Source organism: Lemur catta, chromosome 7, assembly GCF_020740605.2.
Source record: "Lemur catta isolate mLemCat1 chromosome 7, mLemCat1.pri, whole genome shotgun sequence".
Taxonomy (NCBI): Eukaryota; Metazoa; Chordata; class Mammalia; order Primates; family Lemuridae; genus Lemur; species Lemur catta.
In genome coordinates this window covers 65,177,024-65,200,920 of record NC_059134.1, presented here as the reverse complement: position 1 = coordinate 65,200,920, position 23,897 = coordinate 65,177,024, and the positions used below count along the sequence as shown (strand labels likewise).

The 23,897-nt window shown below is 37.7% G+C and overlaps 1 protein-coding gene across 3 annotated transcripts in view; it reads right to left on the bottom strand.

The window, feature by feature from the left end:
* Positions 1–23,897, bottom strand: part of ZNF143 (zinc finger protein 143) — a 52,589-nt gene that overhangs the window by 26,517 nt on the left and 2,175 nt on the right. For 2 of the 3 annotated variants that reach the window (XM_045557493.1, XM_045557494.1), the window contains exons 2-7: positions 12,384–12,502; positions 11,954–12,046; positions 11,021–11,104; positions 10,402–10,485; positions 8,913–9,109; positions 7,940–8,014 (exon numbers count right to left, since the gene is read on the bottom strand). In XM_045557493.1, the coding sequence (XP_045413449.1) occupies positions 7,940–8,014; positions 8,913–9,109; positions 10,402–10,485; positions 11,021–11,104; positions 11,954–12,046; positions 12,384–12,495 (645 nt within the window). In that variant the 5' untranslated portion in view covers positions 12,496–12,502. The remainder of the gene's footprint in view (positions 1–7,939; positions 8,015–8,912; positions 9,110–10,401; positions 10,486–11,020; positions 11,105–11,953; positions 12,047–12,383; positions 12,503–23,897) is intronic. The other variant, XM_045557495.1, reaches the window with a different exon arrangement.

Genomic DNA, 23,897 nt, shown 5'->3' with positions numbered 1-23,897 from the left:
TAATTTTCTAATTTTTGTAGAGATGGGGTCTTGCTCTTGCTCAGGCTGGTCTTGAACTCCTGACCTCAACTGATCCTCCTGCCTTGGCCTCTCAAGGTGCTAGGAGTATAAGCGTGAGCCACTGCGCCCGGCCTTCATTATTCTTAATAGAGCTGATTCTCAATTGCACAGATAATATTTGGCCTATATCACTGGCATGACACTTGAACCAACTGTCTCATTTTAAGTATATTTATATTTCCTTCTCTTCCCTATTAGTCTAACAGCTCTGTGAAGTCAAGGACTATGTCTTACATGCCTTTTGAACTCACAGTACTAGGTTCACGTGGAAAATATTACAGGATGTATAAAAGAATTCATACTACTAAAATATATGAACAGAATTAAAAGGAACTAAATCTTTTCAGGGTATTTAAAAAGTTCTAAAATTAAGATTGTGATGACGATTGCTTAACTTTTCGAATTTACTAAAAACCACTGAACTGTACACACTCTAAATGGGTGAATTTTCTGGTATGTGAAATATATCTTAATAAAACTAACAGAAAAGGAAATAAAAGATAATTAGAATAAGAAAGTTTATTTCCAAAGGAAAAAGAAGAGCTTCTATGAATCCTTTAAAAATCAGCTATTATTTAAAAAATTTCATTATTAATTTTTCATGTATTTTAACAGTAATACAGGTACATTAGAGGAGTGTGAATACCATACTTAAAGAGAAAAAGTTCTAGGGAGCTATAATTCCACAATTCAGAGGAAACTATTGTTTACATCTTGGTGTATTTCCTTGCAGTATTTTTTTTTCTTTTTTGAGACAGTCTCGCTCTATCACCCTGGGTAGAGTGCAATGGCATCATCATAGCTCATTGCAACCTCAAACTCCTGGGCTCAAGCCATCCTCCCTCCACAGCCTCCCAGAGTGCTAGGATTACAGGCACAAGCACTGTACCCAGCAGAACTGTTATTTCTTAGCCAGCTGAAGTCACTAGCATTTGGCATGCTATGAGAATTATCAGTCAGTACTGTTTGCAACAGAACTATTTCCACTAATAACTAATTACCCAAAACAGACCAGTCTTAAAGGCATTCTCACAAAGTGCAGTAGGATAAGTACCTGAAGCAACAATCAACTAGCAAAAGAAACTCTTGAAAGAAAACTACCGAAATAGTAATGCCCTACACTATACAGCAGATGGTAGTTGGAAAAATCTCCAAGAGGCCAAGGGAGACATATTAAAAAAGCCATTTGGCTTTTATCTTAATGCATATAATGTCTGAGTGTGATGGGATTCCATCCCCTTTTATAGGAAATGTTTTCTTGTAAAGTTCTTTATCTCCCAATCTGGGCTAACATTTATCTTCTCAATTCCCAAATAAATGTTTTATTCTACTTGGAACCTGGTTTTTGTCTACTATCTTCTTCTTACCCTATTTTCTAATTTAACCACCCTTTCCACCTACCCCCACCACCATAACCCCCCCACCACTCACTATCATGACAGATAATCTAATATAATAAATACTTAACAAATGATTGGTTACATACCTACTTCATACAATGATAAATAAAATATGGTCCCTGATTTACTAAGGCTCTCATTCTAGCTAGTAAAACTGTCCTATTAATGAAGGATTACAACAGAATATAATAATTGCTATCACAGTAGTCCATGAAAAAATTTCTAATGGGGCAAAATGCAAAAGTGGGGACAGCTGTAGGTTAGGGCAAACTGTCTAAGTGTGAAAAAAGGGGTAGCCTGGCATGGTCATCCACACCTGTAATCCTAGCACTTTGGGAGGCCAAAGTAGGAGGATTGCTTGAGGCCAAGAGTTTGAGACCAGCCTGAGCAAGAGCAAGATCCCATCTCTACAAAAAATAGGAAAATTAGCCAGGGGTGGTGGTGTGTACCTGTAGTCTCACTACTCAGGAGGCTGAAGCAGGAGGATCACTTGAGCCCAGAAGTTTAAGGTTTCAGTGAGCTATGATGATACCACTGCACTCTACTCTAGCCCAGACAACGGAGGTAGAGTCTGTCTCAAAAAAAAAAAAGAAAAAGAAAAGAAAAGAAAAGAAAAGTTGTGGGGAGAGCTATCCAAGCAGGGGGAATATTATGGATGAAAGGTGAGGCCGGGTGCGGTGGCTCATGCCTGTAATCTTAGCACTCTGGGAGGCCAAGGCGGGAGGATCGCTCAAGGTCAGGAGTTCCAGACCAGCCTGAGCAAGTGCGAGACCCCGTCTCTACTAAAAATAGAAACAAATTATATGAACAACTAAAAATATATATAGAAAAAATTAGCCGGGCATGGTGGTGCATGCCTGTTGTAGTCCCAGCTACTTGGGAGGCTGAGGCAGGAGGATTGCTTAAGCCCAGGAGTTTGAGGTTGCTGTGAGCTAGGCTGACGTCACAGCACTCTAGCCTGGGCAATAGAGCCAAACTCTGTCTCAAAAAAAAAAAAAAATTAAAGGTTTGGAAGTGTATCTGGAAGAAGAGGAAACTTAATATGACAGTATTATGTTTACATAGCAGAATGAATAACATGAAAATGAAAGGAAAGTTTAGGAACATGTCTGAGAAGAGCTTTAGATACCATTCTGAACAATGAGCCCTGATGAAAGTACAATGAACATAATGAAAATTTTAAAGTAAGGGACTGGTCAAGATTAGCTCTATGTTTTAGGAATACAACTCCGGTAATAGTGGGAACAGATGGAAAAGACAAAACAGGCAGGAAAACCAGAAGAAGTCTGTATAATAAATATGCAGAAACGAAGTGATGAAAACAGGCCTAGGACAATGACTATGTAATAAAAAGCAATAGATGATTCTACAGATATTTTAGAGGCAAAAATGGACAGAATCCAAAATTCAAAACCTAAATTAATAGGCTAAAGCCATACAGGGACTTCAGGGTTATGCAGTGCCAGATATATGTAGTCTTTGTCAAAGAAACAACAACCTGATACATTAACACAAAGGGAAAAGTCTCAAGGGCAATTTGGAAGGAAACACCAGTGAAATACTAATCAGCTTCTAAAACCATGTATAGAAAATGACTTCATTGCTATTTATGCTTAATGGAAGTTCTCAGAATTAAGAGATAATATTAGCTTTGCCATAAATTCACCATGTAACATTGTGGAAGTCACACAAAGCCTGTTTGCTTGTCTGTAAAAAAGAACATATTATGCTAAATCAGTGGTGTTTATTCCCTATCTCTTAAAAAAAAATTCCACTTACTATAATGGCCTAACATACATGGCAAATATAACTTTTACAATTTGATATATGTAAACTTGTGTATTATGATGTAAATAATTTATACTTTTGGGAGAAGATAAAATGAAAACAACTTCAAGAATTTTTAAAATTATGTTCTCTCTGAAGAAAGGAACTAATCATAGAAGTGTGGCACCAGAGGAACTTTTAAGGAAACATGGGACACATTAGTATTTCCAGGATGATTTAAAATAAAAACAAAACCAGATTTCTAACAATGATTATCATCAGGCAATGAATACTTCACTTTTTATTTTTATTAATCTATACCATTTGGATTTTATAAACATATACCTAACCACCTTTATTTTTAAAAATATACATAATAGCTACATGTATAGTAAGATTATAGGTCATTTTTAGTTTTCTTCTTGGTACTTCCCTGAATTAGAAAAGACTATTAAAATAATATTTTTAGGCTGGGCGCGGTGGCTCACGCCTGTAATCCTAGCACTCTGGGAGGCCGAGGTGGGTGGATCGCTCGAGGTCAGGAGTTCGAGACCAGCCTCAGCAAGAGCAAGACCCCATCTCTACTAAAAATAGAAAGAAATTATATGGCCAACTAAAAATCTACATAGAAAAAATTAGCCGGGCATAGTGGCACATGCCTGTAGTCCCAGCTACTCGGGAGGCTGAGGCAGGAGGATTGCTTAAGCCCAGGAGTCTGAGGTTGCTGTGAGCTAGGCTGACGCCACGGCACTCACTCTAGTCTGGGCAACAAAGCGAGACTCTGTCTCAAAAAAAAAAAAAAAAATAATAATAATAATATTTTTTAAAATCCTTCATCCCTGATTAATAATCACTTACCTAATACCTTTCTTTTATTTATCATATTTTTATTCTTTTTCAGAGACAGGGTCTCACTCTGTCACCTAGGCTGCAGTGCAGTGGCACAATCACAGCTCACTGCAGGCTTAAATTCCTGGGCTCAAGTGATCCTCCTGCCTCAGTCTCCCAAAGAGTGCTGGGATTACAGGCATGAGCTACCATGCCCAGCAATACTTTTCTTTTAGAGATTAAAAAAAGAGACTTAGAAAAGCAAGGTTCACTTGGCTAAAGATTGAATAGCTAGATAAAAGTACAGAAAATGAAGATAAAATGTGATCCACATTGAAACTGCCTATACTAAACAGGTTTCATGGTAATTGTCCAACCCAGGTTCTGGGAGAATCAGCCAACCCCATCCATAAACCCTAATGACCAGAAAAGATGGTACATTTACAGGGTGGCCAGTCATCCATCTCTGCCTTATGTGGCCTTGCTTAAAAAGTCAAGCTGAGTCTACAAATTCTCCTTCCCTGGAATTTGACCTAAGAAATAAAGGAATATCCTGATAATGAGCCATGTGAAAATCAATGAAGACATAGAGGAAGGCTGCATGCAGAGAAAAGAAGGAAGCAGAGATGCCTGGGAAGGGATGCACAGTGGGAGCAGAGGATGGAACTGGGAGGGAGAAGAAAAAGGAGTGAGATGAGCCTCTACTCACACAATTCTAGTTCCTAGGAGGCCTAGTTGTTCAGTAGTTCCTGTTCTTGGCTTCTTGTAAGCTCTGCTATATCCTTACAATATATCTCTTTTTTTCTTGAGCTAGCTTAACTGGCTTTCTGCGCTTTCCAACTATTAGAGCTTTAATTAAAGCACTGCCAAACCAAAGAACTTTGATCTCCAATGTAAATAAAATTAGTTATGAGTGAAGTCTTGGAAAACCATGAAAAAAGGCCTGGTATTCTAACACAACATGTAAAGCATCAACAATTTAACATCTATATAATGCTTACAAATTTACAAATTATATTTTCATGTATTATGTAAAATATTAATTAAATGAAAATCTCATTTGGTTTTCATAATCTCATGAGATCAGTAGGGCAAAGATTATTATAATTCTCATTTAACAGATAAGAAATCTCAAATTCAGAGAAGTAACTTGTCCAAAGTCACACAACTACTACATAGCAGAGCAGAAACTCAACCTAGATCTTTTGATTATAAATTATGTACTATTTCAATATGATTGTTAAGTTTTCTACTTAACTAAGGCTGGTATAGCATGAGGGCAATGACAATAGTCATAGTCTCCCTCAAAGACACCTGCCAACCATCCTTACAGTTCTTACAACTGAATACATAGGTGTTCTTAAAGAGATTATTTTAAATCAGGGTTTTCAAATTCAGCACTATTGACATTTTGAGCAGGTAACTCTTTGTTGTGGGGGGCAGTCCTGTACCTTGTGGGACAACTACCCATTAGATGTGAGTAGTATTCCCCCAATTATGACAACCAAAATTGTCTCTAGTTGTTGCCAAATGTCCCAAAATTGCCTCGACAAGAGAACCACTATGTTAGATACTCTATGCCTTTCCTGTCCTGTGAAATTTGCTTTCATGTCAGAGATCAGCTTAGTGGCACAACTAGCATGTTCATGTTACAGATGAAAGAAAAAAGCTCTACAATGTAAACATCACAATGAAAACAATCTAGAGCTTTGAAACAAGACTATTTACAAAAAATCTATTGCATTAGCTATCAATCTCTTTAAAGTTCATCTTTTGGTATATTCTGGCTTTTTAAAATAACTATGTACTGGGCCCTCAGCCTCAAATATGATATTCAACTGTTTTAGAGAATGATGAAGTCAGGAAGTTCTGGTCTAGCATGAATGAAGACAAAAACATGAATCACAAATGAAAGCCATATACATATATATAATGAAAAATTTTCTGGTAAGCACATTAAAAAAGTAAAAACAGGTGAAATTAATTTTAGTAATTATTTTATCTAACCCAAGATGTCTAAAGTATCATTTCAACATGTAAGAAATATAAGAAATTATTGATGAGATATTTTTACATTCTTTTTTCATACTAAGTCTTAGAAATCCACTTACAGCCCATCTCAATTTGGACTAGCCACATTTCAAGTGCTCAATAGCCACATGTGGCTAGTGGCTACCATATTAGACAGCACAGATTTTAGTCTGGAAGGAAAAGGTACAAAGGATAAAGGAGAAAAAGCTACAGTAAAAAAAAAAACACAAAAAAAATCCTATTCAACAGTCTTCTATTTCTTTGTCTATTGGTAGCAATATCAAATGGTTATATGTCTGCAGACAAAGAGTATTGGGGCTTTTTATGATGTTTTGCCTCAGCAGTTCTGAATTCCTAGCTATGTTTCTGGGTTTAGAAATTACTGATGGATGTGAATAGACTTTTATGACAACAATATATTATAACATTATGGAGTCCAATGGTAAATTCACCCATTTTTTGGGTAAGATTCATTTTCTATATTAGTTTATTACAATTGCCTTGCTTTAAAATACTTTAGGATTTTAAAATTTGTTAGTTGCTAATAAGAGAATTATGCTACTCCAAGGCACTGACCTATATCTCTTGCATATATTTATACTATATTTGCATTTTAGTAAAGTTTTACTTACATTGATTTGATATAGCATAGTATAAAAAATTCAAGTCTCATTTTATTTGTAAAATGTGAATATGAATTCAAAGACTTAAATATTCAAAAAATTTTGAAAATATTCAAAAATTTTGAAAATATTAAAAAACGGAAATATTGGCTATTCAGCAATGTTTAGGAGCACCAAACTTCTACCAGTGATTTCAGTGATTCCTGTTATTTTATCATTTACTATTATTATAAATGTAAAACCTTTCTTGATAATAACTCCTAATAGTATCATCAGTCATTAAGTGGTGATGTTAATGCTCAAGTTAAAAAGATGTGGCCCTGAAGTAGTAACTGTAGGAGTTAAATATGATAAAACTCTCTGAAGAATGTAAAAAAAAGCTTCTAGGAAGGAGTAGTCAGCAAAATGTCAGAGATAACTGCTGAGAAAATAAAGAGCAGCATTAAAGCAAGAATATATTGCAATGATTATATAAACTCTAAGAATACCCCCCAATATGAACAGACCCCTCCCTATAAACACAGAAACACTAATTCAAAACCGCCTTGAATAAAGCAAGTTTTGAATTGTAAGAGATATCCAAGAACGCATCTGTGACCACTTTGAACTTACTACAAAACTTTTAGAAGCACTGGTGCTCTAGGCTAATACTTAGGTAAGGGGTAGCCAATGACTGGACCAAGGGTGAACATTTGAATCATGGGAAGCCAACCCACAGGCCATCTGCAGACCAGGAAGCAGCCTGGCACAAAAAGTACAAACAAGTTTTACCCAATAGGAACAATGCTAATTACCTAGGCTGGACTTTCACTCTAGAATTTGAAAAGGAAAATATGGAGGCAAGCAGTTGGAAGTAGAAGAAACTAGAAAATACATAAAGTAAAGTAGCAAGGGTTAGTCCCAGTAATGATGGAGTTGAAGAAAAAGGATCCACAAACTGCCATGGGTGGGGGTGGTCAGATTGCCTGGTCTCCAAAACTGCCTTGAATTCCTGAATACAAGTGCCACTTGGATTTCTGTGATATATCTATTTCTTTAGTGCCACTCTGCATCCACTAAGGAACCTTAGGACTTGCAATACTTTGAGAAAGGTACTGCCTAACACATACACTGTTTTTCTGAATTGGTTAAGACTTTCCTACCGAGGTGGTGAGTTCCCTATTCTTGCTTTCATCTATAGAAGGGCCTGAAATGCTAAGAAAGATTCTTACATAAAGTAGCTTCACATACCTGCATTTTTTTCTCTTGCTCATTTTCTCCAATCATTCCAGTACCTGTTACACTTTCACTTCCATCAATGGATACCTACAGGAATAAAATAAACCTTAAAAACATTTTACTTTCCTTTTTTTTTTTTGAGACAAGAGTCTTGCTATGTCACCCCAACTAGAGTGCACATCACCACGCCTGGCTAATTTTTGTATTTTTTTGTAGAGATGGGATCTTGCTTGTTGCTCAAGCTGGTCTTGAACTCTGACCTCAAGCAATTGTCCTAGCCTCCCAAAGTGCTAGGACTATAGGCATGAGCCACCATGCCTGGCCTTTTTCACTTTTTTTAATTGCTAATTTCTACTTCTTAATTCATAAGCAGTTCTCTCTATACTTTATTATTTCTTTTATGGCACTCATCCTTGTATATCTCTTTTTGTGAATTACCTGCCATCCATTTCTTTCTTTCTTTCTTTTTTTTTTTTGAGACAGGGTCTTGCTCTGTCACCCTGGGTAGTAGAGTGCAGTGGCATCATCAAAGCTTACTGCAACCTCAGACTCCTGGGCTCAAGTGATACTCCTGCCTCAACCTCCCAAGTAGCTGGGACTATAGGTATGCACCACCATGCCCAGCTAATTTTTTCTATTTTTGGTAGAAGGGTCTTACTTTTTGCTCAGGTTGGTCTTGAACTCCTGACCTCAAGTGATCCTCCCGCCTTGGCCTCACAGAGTGCTAGGATTACAGGCGTGAGCTACCACGCCCGGCCAATTTCTTTTCTATAAACCCTTACCCCATTCTCTTATTTTTCTTCCAATACTTCTTTTTAAACTTCACTTTCTTTTAAGATAAGTGCTGATCTCTTTGAAGCTGACTGATTTTGACTTTGAATTGGTAGTTTCTTGATGAAGCGTGTTTTGTTTTTTCTTTTCTTTTCATGAAAAATAAAGAACTGGTATCTGGGATGTTCTTGACATTGTAAAATAAATGCTGTACCTTTGCCGCATACTGTTCCAAAGCACTGATGGTGTCGGGGTCAATTGCAGCATCTCCAGTGTGCAGACCTGCCACTGTGCCATCAGCCTGAATTGCCAAGATGGTGTCAGACTGTGGGACTTGCACTGCATGATGGATATAAGCAGTGGTGCCATCTTCCAGCTGAACTGCCTGTAATGCACTCTGGTCATAACTATCTGAGGGAGTGGAAGACAATGGCATTAAATTAAAGGTAAAGTCTGATAAACATTTACATACTGAGAGGAAGAAGGAAATGAACTTTTATTGAGTAGTTACTATGACCATGGACCATGTGCTTTATATGTGTTATTTCATTTAATCCTCACAATAATTCTGCAGGGCAGGTATATTCACCACTCCCACTGTACCAATGGGAAACTGAGGTTTGGGAAAGTAAAGTCACTTTCCTTAGGAACCAGGAAATTAAAAAATACTAACAATTAACAGTCAAAATTAGTATGTAGAGAAATCAGGATTTGAACTCATGTCAGTATGACTCCAAAGTCCATGGTGTTTTTATTATTATATAATACTATATATACCAAGATATATATAGCATTGTAAAATAACAAATCTAGTTAATTATAATGAACCTGTGATTAACTCCCATTGCTAAAGAAAAAAGTTGAATTTACTTTTTCTTAACTTTAATTAAACAAATTTATTTACAAATTTAAGTATTCTAAATTTTAAAAAGATTTTCTCCTTTAGTTTCACAACTAAACAGTCTTTCTAAAACATGTTATGTCATTCCATAATAAAATATTTTATAAAATACTAACAGCTAACATTTATTGAGCATTTATGATGTGACAAGCACCGTTTTAAGTAATTTACACATGTTTGCCCATTCTGTTGTCATAACAATCCTACGATGTGGAAATTTATCCTCATTCTATAGATGATAAAACTAAAGCACAGAGAAGTTAAGCAATTGTATAATGTCACACAGCTAAAAAACAGCAGCTTTGAACCCAGATTTGAATCCAGACTGTCTGGCTGCAAAGCTGTGCTCATCACTCCTACACATTCTACCTTAACCCCCTGGTCCTCCCTATACAAAGTTAATAAACATTAACATTTTGCCGCATTTACTTCAGGTATTTTTTAAATTTTTATGTAATTCTTATTAAAGACAAACACAACAGGCAAAGGACCCTGCTTAAAAAATTATATTTTAGAGGAAGAAATAAAATCAACAATTTAACTTTCAAAGATTTTAGAAGTAGCCTCTTATTTGAAGTCTTCCAAGGGTAAGGGGTATGCTGTTTCAACCTGTTACTGGACAGCTCAAATTATTAGAAAGTTTTTCCTTAAACTGTGCCCAAATTTGCTGCCTTGTACTTCAATGAACAAACACAATTCTTCTTTCCCATGACAACATTTCAGCAGCTAAACTCAGGTCTTTTTTGCCCCCTCACACTCCCACTTCTCCCTTATTTTATTCATATTTTCAAAGCTATTTTACCTTTGGAGGTATGGTGAATAAATGCTGTGGTTCCATCTTCTAACTGCACTGCTTGACCATCTTCTAAACGTAAACTGTCTCCTGCTCAAGAACAATGCTTACATTTAGATCCCATGTTGTCCAGTGGGTTCTGATTAACTCACTTAGGAACAATAGGGTCAATAAAACATTAACACAATATAACAGCCTACACTTGCTTTAAGAGCCTTTTGAACATTTAAATAATTTCAGTAAAACTTCTCTGAGTGTTTAAAGGTAAAAAGATATTAGAATATTTATTTTAGGAATATATCCTAGGAGATGAAGAGAGCTGAAAGAAGGGGAAAAGAGAAGAAAATGAGAGACATATAGGATTCAGCTCAAATAACAGAAATATTCACTTAGGACTGCTACCCATTTATCTCCAAAGTACAGTCCAGGATTCTTTTCCATTATCTTTGAGAGAAAGTCTTGGTTAAGTTAAAATAGTCTTTAGATCTTCTCTGTGGCATTGACTGATATCCATTTTCAGAAGAAAAGGGATCAGGACCAAGTTTAGGTACTCAGAGTGAGCTGTGGGCAGCAAAAACTAAAGTCTGAGAATCTGGAGTGTTTCCTGCTCTGTATCTTAAATACTTACTACTTTTAGGTATGGGTACATGTTGAACATAGGCAGCAGAACCATCTTCCAACTGAATGACCTGGCCATCTATTAGTTTTCCATCTGGAACAAGAGATTCAAATTAGCACAAACAAAAATTTTAAACTTTATACAATTTCAAAATGATATCAACTATAAAAACATACACTACTTAAGCTCATGTTCATCTTGATTCTTCCCTCAATGTTCTGAGGCAATTCAATAACACATCCAGTGATCCTATAGAAAGCAGAAAATCCTCCCTCAGCCATCCTTCCTCCCCTCCAATTTTCAATTAGACGAGTTCAGGAGGAAGAGTGGCTCATCGCAGCAGGCTACATGAGTCGAACCTCTATATATCTTTCAGAGTTATTTAGAATCAGTGACCCTGACCATGGGGAAGCTGAAGCTAGGAAGACAGATAAGTCAGTGCATGAGGTCAGTTGTCATTCTCACTCCTGGGGGCTACAAGACCCTTGTTTATATGTACATGTGTTCAGTAGTATTTTTATGTGTTGCATAAAAACAAGGAGTTTGAGAACCAGGCTATTTCCTGGAGCAAAGTAAACATCAATTCAGAGACAATGTTATCAATATATAAGCAAAACCAAATGTCTTTACTCTTATGCATATTTGGTAAAAACATTAAATAATAACGAAGTAAAAAAAGCAAGAAAGGTCTTGCTTGAAATAGGTCAGAGACACTCCTTGCTCCCCTACTAATTTTGATATTCCAGAGTATCTTCCAAATATCTCAAAAGGTAACCCCAAATTATCAAAAGAAATTTAAGTTAAATTGAAATAATTTTAAATTATCATATGTAACACAGCATCTTTAGGAGAGACTGGAAAGGAAATATAGCTAATGGGTGCTCCAACTCTGAGGTTATGAATCGCTGATATTAACCAATCAGCCATATGTGAGGCACATACCTTTAGAATTGTGTTGTATATAAGCGGTAGAACCATCTGCAAGTGTTACTGCTTGCAAGCTTACACCTTCCATATTTTCTAAATTGTCACCATCTATTATAAAAGAATAATTATTTTCTTTAGATAACTACTGTATATGCATGCTGATTAAATTAAAAAAACATAATGAAGATTAGGCAAAAGGCAGGTTGCTTAACTTAGACTCAAAGTTAAGCATTAGATTTCTTTCAGCATTTAAAAAAATCTTTCCCCGCCTTACTGTACCCAGCATTCACACCAAGGTAAAAATGCTCATAGAAAGGCTTAGGTTTGTGTTGCCTTCTGCTAAATTAGGAACAGGGAAGTAAACAGAGTGTTGTAAATTTTAATTTTTCCTTAAAATAAATGATATTTCCAAACCTACATGGTCCCTTCAAACATTACTGCTCACCTGCCACAGTTACTGCCTCTGTCAGACATAGGGTAACATGTTGAGCCTCCATTCCTCCTCCAGGAAACTCTGTCATTCCCTGAGAATCTCGATTTATTTGGGCTAACAACATCTTCTACCTTGAAGAAAAATATAGGCACTTGAGAACAAAGAATAATGCACACGGAAAAAAGCTACAAAGACTATTTATGAACTACAAAAAATTTCTAACGATGTAAATGGTGTTGGAACTAAAATGAAATTTCACTTAATATTCAAGGTAAGAGTATTAGTCCAAAGTCCCAGGCTAATCCTCATAATTCAACAGTAAATTACTGAGCACATTGACAAGTCTTGCCCATCAGTTTCATATGTCTAAAATTCCCATAATTAGAGTCCCTTGGGTTGAACATGATAGAACACTTCCACTTAACAATCCATCAGCAAATGCTGTTGACTCGATCTTCAGAAATCTATCTTGAATATGGCTACATCTATCTCACACTAACCAATCTTTCTTCTGTGTTACTTCAACAGCATTCTAACTTGTCTCCCTGCTTTTATGTTAGCCTCTCCACACTCTTCTCTCAACACAGTGGTCAGTGCCCTTTAAAGGGAAAAGTTAGCTCAAGTCCCTCTCCTGCTCAAAATCCTCTGATAACTTCTCATCAGAGTAAAATCCCAAGGTCCTTACACTGGCCTATCACGCCAATGATCTTGCCCATTTCCTCTCATTCATTTTACTTCAGCCACAGTGGCATCCTTGCTTCTCCTCAAATATGTGGGTGTGTGGCTGCCTCAGGACCTTTACACTTGATGTTCCTTCTGTCTGAAACATTTTCCCCAATATCTTCATTGTTCATTCCTTCACCTCTTTAAGTCTTTGCTCAAATGTCACCTCAACAAGAGCTCCCCTGTCCACCCTGTTTCAAACTGCACTTCCCAACTGCCCAATCATGGTGTACCCTATCCTTCTTTCCTCCTCCATGTTTCCACATAGTGCTTCTTATTTAACATATTACATGTGTTTACTTATTTATTTATTTTATTACCTAGTTCCCCCTCCACTAGAATGAACAGAGATTTTTACCTGCTTATTCATTGCTGACTCAAGTGCCTAGAAAGTACTTGGCACACAGCAGGCACACAATATGTATTGAATAAATGGATGAATGGATAACCCTTTTACCAAACACCACCACAACCCCCTTCTTCCTTTCTACCTCCAGATCCCATTACCTCTGTGGGCCTTGGGATATTTCAAACAGTTGGAATAATGCAGCTGCCTTGAACCAGGGAACTGAACCAGAAGATCTCTCGAGGGCCTTTCCAGGTCTCAAGATCTGATTTTAGTGTCAATATTTAAAAGAGCAACACGTAGATAGTAATAATTTATAATTCTATTTATGTTTAGAGTTGCTTGAAGAATTTTGTTTTAGAAACACTACAGGGCCGGGCGCGGTGGCTCACGCCTGTAATCCTAGCACTCTGGGAGGCCGAGGCGGGCGGATCATTTGAGCTCAGGAGTTCGAGACCAGCCTGAGCAAGAGCGAGACCCCTGTCTCTACTAAAAATAGAAAGAAATTAGCTGGACAACTAAAAATATATATAGAAAAAATTAGCCGGGCATGGTGGCGCATGCCTGTAGTCCCAGTTACTCGGGAGGCTGAGGCAGTAGGATCCCTTAAGCCCAGGAGTTTGAGGTTGCTGTGAGCTAGGCTGACGCCACGGCACTCACTCCAACCCGGGCAACAGAGCGAGACTCTGTCTCAAAAAAAAAAAAAGAAACACTATAAATTGTATGTACATGTACCCTCTTTGGACCAAAGGTGGGGACTATGGATCGGATTCACACAAAGGTGTCAGTGTTATGATAAAAGCCAGTCAGGTACAAAAGGATCCATAATCTATAACTGCTCATAGAACAAGCTAAAACTTCAACGCTTCCTTGACCTCCCAAGGCTAACAGAGAAACCTCGAAGTAACATTAGTACCCTTCTGTTAAGACTCCTAACGAATATAATATTGAAATAAGCTAATTTTCAGTCACAAAAAGACAAATACTGCATGATTCCACTTATATGAGGTATCTAAAGAAGCCAGACTCTTAGAAACAGAAAGGAAAGTGGAATTTGGAGGGAGGGAGCATAGGGGATCTATTCAATGGGTGTAGTTTCAGTCATGCAAGATGAAAAACTTCAAGAGAACTGCTGTACAACGATGTGTATATGGTTAACATTACTATACTGTATACTTAAAAATGGTTTAGATGGTAAATCTTATATTTTTTTCATAACAATTAAAAAAATCTAAACATATAACAAAATGTTAGGATCTGTTAAAGTTGAGTTGGTGAGTGTTTATTCAAGTATTTATATTCCTCTGTGTGATAGATTTCATAATTTAAAGAGTGAAAAATACTCAAAATTACTAGTAAGAAGAAAAAGAACATCTGAAAACTGATGGTTAAAATTAGTAACTATCAGATTTCATCTCTTCTTCCCTTAAAAACAAAAAATGAAGTGTTTCTTTACTGGTTTGAAGAAACTACTTCTGGTATACTCCAATAACTTCTAAGTGGCTTCATAAATTCAGATTTTTAAACGTGAAGCCTCCAGGCTCGGTGGCTCATGCCTGTAATCCTAGCACTTTGGGAGACCAAGGCAGGAGGATTACTTGAGAACAGGAGTTCAAGACCAGTCTGAACAACACAGCGAGACCATCTTCTCTAAATGTGAAGCCATTAGACATTTCAAGTTTGGTCTAGCTTGTTAGCAACAACTATTACAAAAAAGTGCCGGGCATGGTGGTTGTAATCCTAGCACTCTGGGAGGCTGAGGTAGGAGGGTCAATTGAGCTCAGGAGTTCTAGACCAGCCTGAGCAAGAGTGAGACCCCATCTCTAATGAAAGTAGAAAAAATTAGCCAGGTGTAGTGGTGGGCACCTTGTAGTCCCAGCTACCTGGGAGGTTGAGGCAGGAGGATCGCTTGAGCCAGGAGTCTGAGGTTGCTGGGAGCTAAAATGACACCACTGGACTCTAGCCTGGGCAACAGAGCGAGACTCACCAAAAAAAAAAAAGTATTACAAAAAAGTATTATGACAACATAAATCTAATAGTCCAGATATAAAAGAAATCCAATTGCAAATAATCTTTTTTATGATAAATAATGATTTAAAAAAATCTAGATTAACAAATTTTAGACGTCTTTTTTGCACAAAGGCACATAAACCAGGCCTTTAGAAATTGTCAGGGTCAGGTCCTAACCTCAGTCAGGTTTCACCTAAACATTTAACAGAGAAGATATGTCTTTCTATTACCTGCTCTCAATTCCAAATTTTCCTTATAAATTTACTTTGTATTAGAAAAACTTCTCCATTTTAGCCTGGTCATTCACACTGCTTTGATTACCATTGGCAGAAAACTGTCTTTCAAAACTCTTGAGTCTGTGGCTCACGCCTGTAACCCTAGCACTCTGGGAGGCCGAGGCGGGCGGATCGTTCAAGGTCAGGAGTTCAAGACCAGCCTGAGCAAGAGCAAGACCCTGTCTCTACTAAAAATAGAAAGAAATTATCTGGCCAACTAAAATATATATAGAAAAAAATAGCCAGGCATGGTGGCGCATGCCTGTAGTCCCAGCTACTCGGGAGGCTGAGGCAGTAGGATCGCTTAAGCCCAGGAGTTTGAGGTTGCTGTGAGCTAGGCTGATGCCACAGCACTCACTCTAGCCCAGGCAACAAAGCAAGACTCTGTCTCAAAACAAAACAAAACAAAACAAAAAAAACACTCTTGAGTTATATTTAAACACAGCCAGGGACTACACATGTTCTATTGATCAAATGTAATTCAGTTAAGTACAGAGTAGTTCGAACGTGCTGGCAAATAAGGCAGAGTTTTTTTTGTTTTTTTTGAGACAGAGTCTCACTCCGTTGCCCGGGCTAGAGTGCCACCTCATCAGCCTAGCTCACAGCAACCTCAAACTCCTGGGCTCAAGCAATCCTCCTCCCTCAGCCTTCCAATTAGCTGGGACTACAGGCATGCACCACCATGCCCGGCTAATTTTTCTATATGTATTTTTAGCTGTCTATATAATTTCTTTCTATTTTTAGTAGAGACAGGGGTCTCGCTCTTGCTCAGGCTGGTCTCGAACTCCTGAGCTTGAGTGATCCTCCCGCCTAGGCCTCCCAGTGTTAGGATTACAGGCGTGAGCCACCGCGCCCGGCCTGAGGCAGAGTTTTCATAGACTCCAAAGGAAGCTAAAAGGTAAAGCATGGGGAAAGAATTCATAATACCAATTTTAATCAGGACAGTAGAATTTTCTCTCGGATGGGTGAAATGTTGAAACTTGAAGGCTACAATTGTCCACTTCCAGGACAATTCAGAAACTTACTATCTGAAACTGACTGGCAGCTAGGTCAAGTCTGACACCTTTGAAATGGCAGTTGAGATACGGCCTACTATAGCTAGAGCTAAAAATACTTGTGAGAAAAAGAGCTGAAACAACAAAAATAAATAGGACCTGATTAAATTAAAAAGCTTCTGCACAGCCAAAGAAACTGTCATGAGAGTAAACAGACAACCTACAGAATGGGAAAAAATTTTCGCATGCTACACATCCGATAAAGGACTGATAACTAGAATCTATTTAGAACTGAGGAACATCAGCAAGAAAAAATCAAACAACCCTATCAAAAAGTGGGCAAAGGACATGAATAGAAATTTTTCAAAAGACGACAGAAGAATGGCCAACAAACATATGAAAAAATGCTCAACATCTCTAATCATCAGGGAAATGCAAATCAAAACCACAATAAGATATCATTTTACTCCAGTGAGAATGGCCTTTAACAAAAAGTCCCACAACAATAAATGCTGGCGTGGATGCGGAGAGACAGGAACACTCATACACTGCTGGTGGGACTGCAAACTAGTGCAACCTCTGTGGAAAGCAATATGGAGATACCTTAAACAGATACAAGTAGACCTACCATTCGATCCAGCAATCCCATTATTGGGCATCTACCCAAAAGAACAAAAGACATTCTATAAAAAAGACATCTGCACCCGAATGTTTATAGCAGCACAGTTCACAATTGCAAAGATGTGGAAACAACCTAAGTGCCCATCAATACATGAGTGGATTAATAAAATGTGGTATATGTATACCATAGAGTATTACTCAGCTATAAGAAATAATGGGGATATAGAATCTCTTATGTTCTCCTGGATAGAGCTGGAACCCAATCTACTAAGTGAAGTATCCCAAGAATGGAAAAATAAGCACCATATGTACTCACCATCAAATTGGTTTCACTGATCATCACCTAAGAGCACATTTGGGAATAACATTAATCCAGTCTCGGGCAGATGTGTGTGGGGGGAGGGGATGGGTGTATACATACATAATGAGTGCGATGCACACTGTCTGGGGAATGGACACGCTTGAAGTTATGCTTGGGGGGGGCGGGGAGCAAGGGCAATATACGTAACCTAAACTTTTGTATCCCCATAATATGCTGAAATAATAAAAAAGAAAAAGAGCTGAAAGCAGAGACAAGAATTTAGAAATGAACATCTAAGTCTAGTCACCAGGAATGTCCATTTTGGTGACGGTTTGATCTTAACTAAACCAATGACATGAAAAAGAACTAAAAAAAAAAATCTCTCTTAACCCTCAATAAAGTAGCATTAACAATATGGCCTAATAAGGGCACCCCTGAATAGTGTAGTTTGGTAAGTACATTCTGGTTTGCTTTCAGTGAGCCAGGGAATTTGAGGAAAGAAGCAGCAGAGTAAAGAGAGACATTCTGACATATTCCAAACACCACTTTCGATGTTGTTCTATTAAAAAGCATGTCATTTCAAAATTATGATGTCAGATTGTACTTTATTTCCCCTAAAATGAACACTGTATATGCTAATATTACCCAATTTGCTCATCTTGTCACAGGTATGGAAAGCAAAGCATTATTAGACAATTGTGAAAATTACAGAGGGAATTCCTGATACACAACTCTTAACATCTCTAACTAATCTTGTCCTAAAAGTGCATTGATGAGGACACTAAACATGGATAGTTAAAACATATACCTCTAGTCAGAAATAACTGTTTGTGTAGGTCTCTTACTTATTCATTCATTTATTTATTTATGAGACAGGGTCTTGCTCTGTTGCCCAGGCTAGAGTGCAGTGGCATCATAATAGCTCATAGCAGCCTCGAACTCCTGAGGTCAAGCGATACTCTTGCCTCAGCCTCTCTAGTTGCTAAAACTACAGGCATGTGCCACCACGCCTGGCTAATTTTTAATTTTTTTTTTTTTTTAGAGACAGGGTCTCACTCTGTTGTTGCCCAGGCTGGTCTCTAACTCCTGAGCTCAAGTAATCCTTCTACCTTGGCCTCCCAAAATGTTGGGATTACAGTCATGAGTCACCATGCCCAGCAAGTCTCATATTTATAAAACACTTTTCAGATTTAACAACTTACTTAATAATGTTAAATGGAATAGTACTGCAGGGTCATAAAAATTCTTAGGCTCTTCCAACCTCCTCCAAATCCCCAAAACTGTCCAGCAAACTTATGCTTCTTTGTTGCTTCATAGTGACTATTTAAAATATTTTCAATTTGCCTCAAACCTCCTAATACCCCTTCCCCCCCACCCTACCACTTTACTTTTGGTAAATTAATCAGCCCCCAGTTTCACAGAAAAAACAGAAGTCATCAGAGAGGAACTCCCTGCAAACAAACCTATCACTTTACTACATTTTCACACATTTCTTCTTCTTTCTATCCTACCATATTACCTTCCTACAAGGCAAAACTAATCCCTGGAAACTGTTTTCTGCATTTCATTTGTCTTTCCTCCTTAGGGATCTCAGAGACCTCTCTTGCAAACAACCTCCCTCTTTCTCCCAGATCCTTCCCATCAATAACTTTAAAAACACAAAAATAAAATCAAAAAAGCAAAATCTCACCTCTGACTTAGCTACTGGTCTCTCTTTCCTCCTTATCACAGCTAGATTTCTTTAAAAGTTATTGCTAAGAATACGTCCTGATTTCCCACTACCATCTGATTTCTGCCCCAACTCAACTGAAACTTCTCTGATGGGTCACTGATCTCCACTTTAACAAAAAATTCAACAGCTAATTCTAGGTATTTTTTTTTTTTTTTTTTTGAGACAGAGTCTCACTTTGTTGCCCAGGCTACAGTGAGTGCCGTGGCGTCAGCCTAGCTCACAGCAACCTCAAACTCCTGGGCTTAAGCGATCCTACTGCCTCAGCCTCCCGAGTAGCTGGGACTACAGGCATGTGCCACCATGCCCGGCTAATTTTTTTTGCTATATATATTTTTAGTTGGCCAGATAATTTCTTTCTATTTTTAGTAGAGATGGGGTCTCACTCAGGCTGGTCTCGAACTCCTGACCTCAAGCGATCCACCCGCCTCGGCCTCCCAGAGTGCTAGGATTACAGGCGTGAGCCACCGCGCCTGGCCTAATCCTAGGTATTTACCTAAGAGAAATAAAAACATACATCTACAAAAATATTTGTATAAGAATGTTCATAGCAGTTTTATTCATAACAGTCCTGAACCAGAAAGAATCCAAACATACATCAATAAAAGAATGGATAAGCAAGTTGTGATAAATCCATAGAATGGAATAGTATCTAGCAATACAGGCGAACAGATCACTATACATGCAATAACACTGGTGAATCTCAAAAATACTATGCTGAGGGAAATAAGGCAGACACAAAATAATGCATACTGTATTATTCCATTAATATAACTTCTAAAAACAGGCAAAATTAATCTACAATGAATAGACAGAATGTGGTTGCAAGGTCAGGGGACTGACTGGAAAGGAGAACGATGGAATTTTCTGTGGTGATGGAAATGCTCTGTATCTTCTATTGAAATAAAAAGTTGTCCACAACTGCCAAAACCCATCAAACGGAACACCAAAGATTTATGCATTTTATTATGGTGATTATACTCAAATGTTTAAAAAGTTAAAAAAATGACATGTTCACAATAAACAGTAAAAAAATTTTTGATGGATATTTTGCAGTCTTATCATAATTGATTTATTACCACTGGGCTTTATCTCCTCCTTGTAACACACACTTGCCTTGGCTTCCGTTACACCCACTCTCCTTGCTTTCTCCTAGCTAGTCCTTCTCAGTTTCTCCTACGGATTCCTAAATATGGAGGCTCCTCATGGTTCTGTCCTAGTTTTTTTTCCCCCCCCATTCTATGTACGTTACTCTTAGGCAATTTCATCCATTTCCCTGGCTTCAAAGATCTCCTGGATTTATATGCTCTCTAAAATCTGTCTAGTCCTTTCTCTTAAGGGCTCCTGACCTATGTACCTAACTGGTTACTGGCCTCCATCACCAACATGGTTCACAGTCACGTTCCTCTCAACACACAGTTTCCCACACAATTCTCCTTCTATATATTCTATCTCAGTGATAAATGCAATCCAGTAGCCCAAATCTCCCTATTCTCCAATCAATCATTAAAAATGATTAACTCTACTTCCTAAGTATCTGTCAAATGTATTCACTTTTTTTACCAGATTGTCTTATTAATTCAGGCTACCATCATCCACTTGATTAAAAACAGCTTCCTAGGCTGGGCGCGGTGGCTCACGCCTGTAATCCTAGCTCTGGGAGGCCGAGGCGGGTGGATCGCTCGAGGTCAGGAGTTCGAGACCAGCCTGAGCAAGAGTGAGACCCCGTCTCTACTAAAAAAAATAGAAAGAAATTATCTGGCCAACTAAAAATATATATACAAAAAAAAAAATTAGCCGGGCATGGTGGCTCATGCCTGTAGTCCCAGCTACTCGGGAGGCTGAGGCAGTAGGATCGCTTAAGCCCAGGAGTCTGAGGTTGCTGTGAGCTAGGCTGATGCCACGGCACTCACTCTAGCCCTGGCAAGAAAGTGAGACTCTGTCTCAAAAAAAAAAAAAAAAAAAAAAAAAACAACAGCTTCCTAAAATCCACTCCTACCCTTCCCCAATCTAATCTTCATAGCACAGTACAAGTGCTTTAAAATTGTATCATAGCACATCTCTGTTTCTAAACCTTTAATACTTTCCCATTTTCCCATATAGTCCAAATGTCACCATCTGGACTCTAAATTTCTCCAGTAGGGTAAATAACCATACTGGTTTGCCTAAAACTGAGGAGGTTTCCAGGACATAGTATTTATAGTTTTTGGTTTTATTTTTTTAAAATGGGGTGTGGGTTGTGTACTTGTAGCAACTAGCTACTATAACAATCTATCTAAGGAGGAGAGCCCTATAGATAGATTAGAAAGTGTAAATTATACCTATGAAGGAATGCTTATAAGAGGTAGTGTAACATTATACTTAATGATAGGCCAGCCTAGCAATCTGGGAGGCCGAGGTGGGAGAATGGCTTGAGGTCAGGAGTTCGAGACCAGCCTCAGCAAGAGTGAGACCCCCCCATTTCTACTAAAAATAGAAAGAAATTAGCTGGACAACTAAAAATGGAAAAAATTAGCCGAGTGTGGTGGTGAACGCCTATAGTCCCAGCTACTCAGGAGACTGAGGCAGGAGGATTGCTTGAGCCCAGGAGTTTGAGTTTGCTGTGAGCGAGGCTGATGCCACAGCACTCTAGCCTGAGCAACAGAGTGAGACTCTGTCTCAAAAAAATAAAAAAGAAAAAACTTAACAAACAAACAAACAAAAAACCATAAGACGGCTGTACCGAGTGCATTGCCACCTGCAACATAAAGAGTATGCTAGTTTCACCACATCTTCACCGGCATATTGCACCAGAAGCCCTGATACAAGAACAGATGGATGATTAATCATAAAAGATTAAATAAAGGAAGCATAAAAATAACATACGTGTTAAATATTTAATTTTTATTTAAATATGTAAACATACATTCATTTGCCAATCTTTGGTAGAAGGCCAAGGTCTTTTCTCTAAGAATTGGTCTGTGGATCTGTTCAGCAATCCCTTTTTGTAAAAATAACTAGTATAATTAGTATAACACATTCCACTTTGGGTTATTTTAAAGAAGAGCAGCAACTTAATATCCTTGCAAAGGAATCTTAGGACAGAATGCTTCCAGATTTGAACATTTTTTTCCCTCTAATCTTTCATACTCATACTGCTTATAGCACTAAGTCTAATTCCTTAGTATGGCAATCAGGCTACTCTCCAATCTGGCCCCTACTTGCCTTTCTAATGTCATCATCTATTCTCCTCTACCATGGTCAAACTGCTAAAAATGTACATATAGAGAGGTAGGTGTATATATATATACAGATATATGTATATATATTCGTGTACACCCCAATACACATGCTATTGGGGATATAGAGAGGTATTAATAAAAAAAGAAGTCATCCTTGCTTTTAAGAATCTCGCCCCATGGTTGGAGACAAGTGAAAATAGATCATTAAAATATAGTGGGGGGAATCTATACCATAATTAGAACAACTTGGCACTACCTAACCAATTATGAAATGTAAATCTTCAACCAATTCTTAGAATTTATTAAACAATCACTCACAAAAGTGTGCAAAGTTCCCTGAAGCATTATTTATAATAGTAAAAAATGGTCAACAGTCTAAAAGTCCATCAATAAGGGCAGGTTAAATATAGGACATGTATAAATGAAACATATAGTCATTTTAAAAAATGAGATAGATCTATATGAAATGGTGGGAAACATGTCCAAGACATATTGTAAGTGGGAAAAAGCAAGTTGCAGAAGTGTATATGTGGTATGATCACATTCCTGTTTTTAAAATACATATCTAAATATTTACCTATTTTTATATATATATATAATTTTAAAATCCAAGTGGTTACCTCTCAGTAATGGGACTAGGAGATGACGGTGCAGTGGGGAAGGGACTTTTAATTTATACCACATACACTGTATAAATTTTAAAAAATTACCATGTATTACTTTCATGGTTTTAAAATAAAACTAGCTATTTAAAATGATAGTTTCTGTAAAGAAAAGCATTAGCTGGGCACAGTGGCTCATGCCTGTAGTCCCGGCTACTCGGGAGGCTGAGGTGGGAGGATCACTTGAGCCCAGGAATTCAAGGTTACAGTGAGCTATGATTCACTACACTGCAGCCTGGGCAACAGAGGGTGACCCCGTCTCTTTAAAAAACAAACAAACAAACAAACTAAAAAACACTATGTCCTGAAACAAACCAAGGAGCAAAAAAAGACTCAGAACTAGGTAAAACAGATTTAACCTCCCATCACTCCCCCCTCCAAAAAAAAAAAACACTAGATAAAAACCTCAAAACTAAATAATGATGAAAACTTCAGGACTCAGAAAGTTCTCCTCACATGATCATAAGCTACATATACATCATAAATAATTAACAACAGCTCAAGTAATAGTAAAAGCAAAATTCCCCAATATAGCTAGGTCATCTTTTCGTGAAGAACATGATGAACCCTACTTCACAGCAACATCCCAATGTGCAGCAAAGGACTATGAATGTTTTGCAAGTCATGTATCTGATAAGGGACT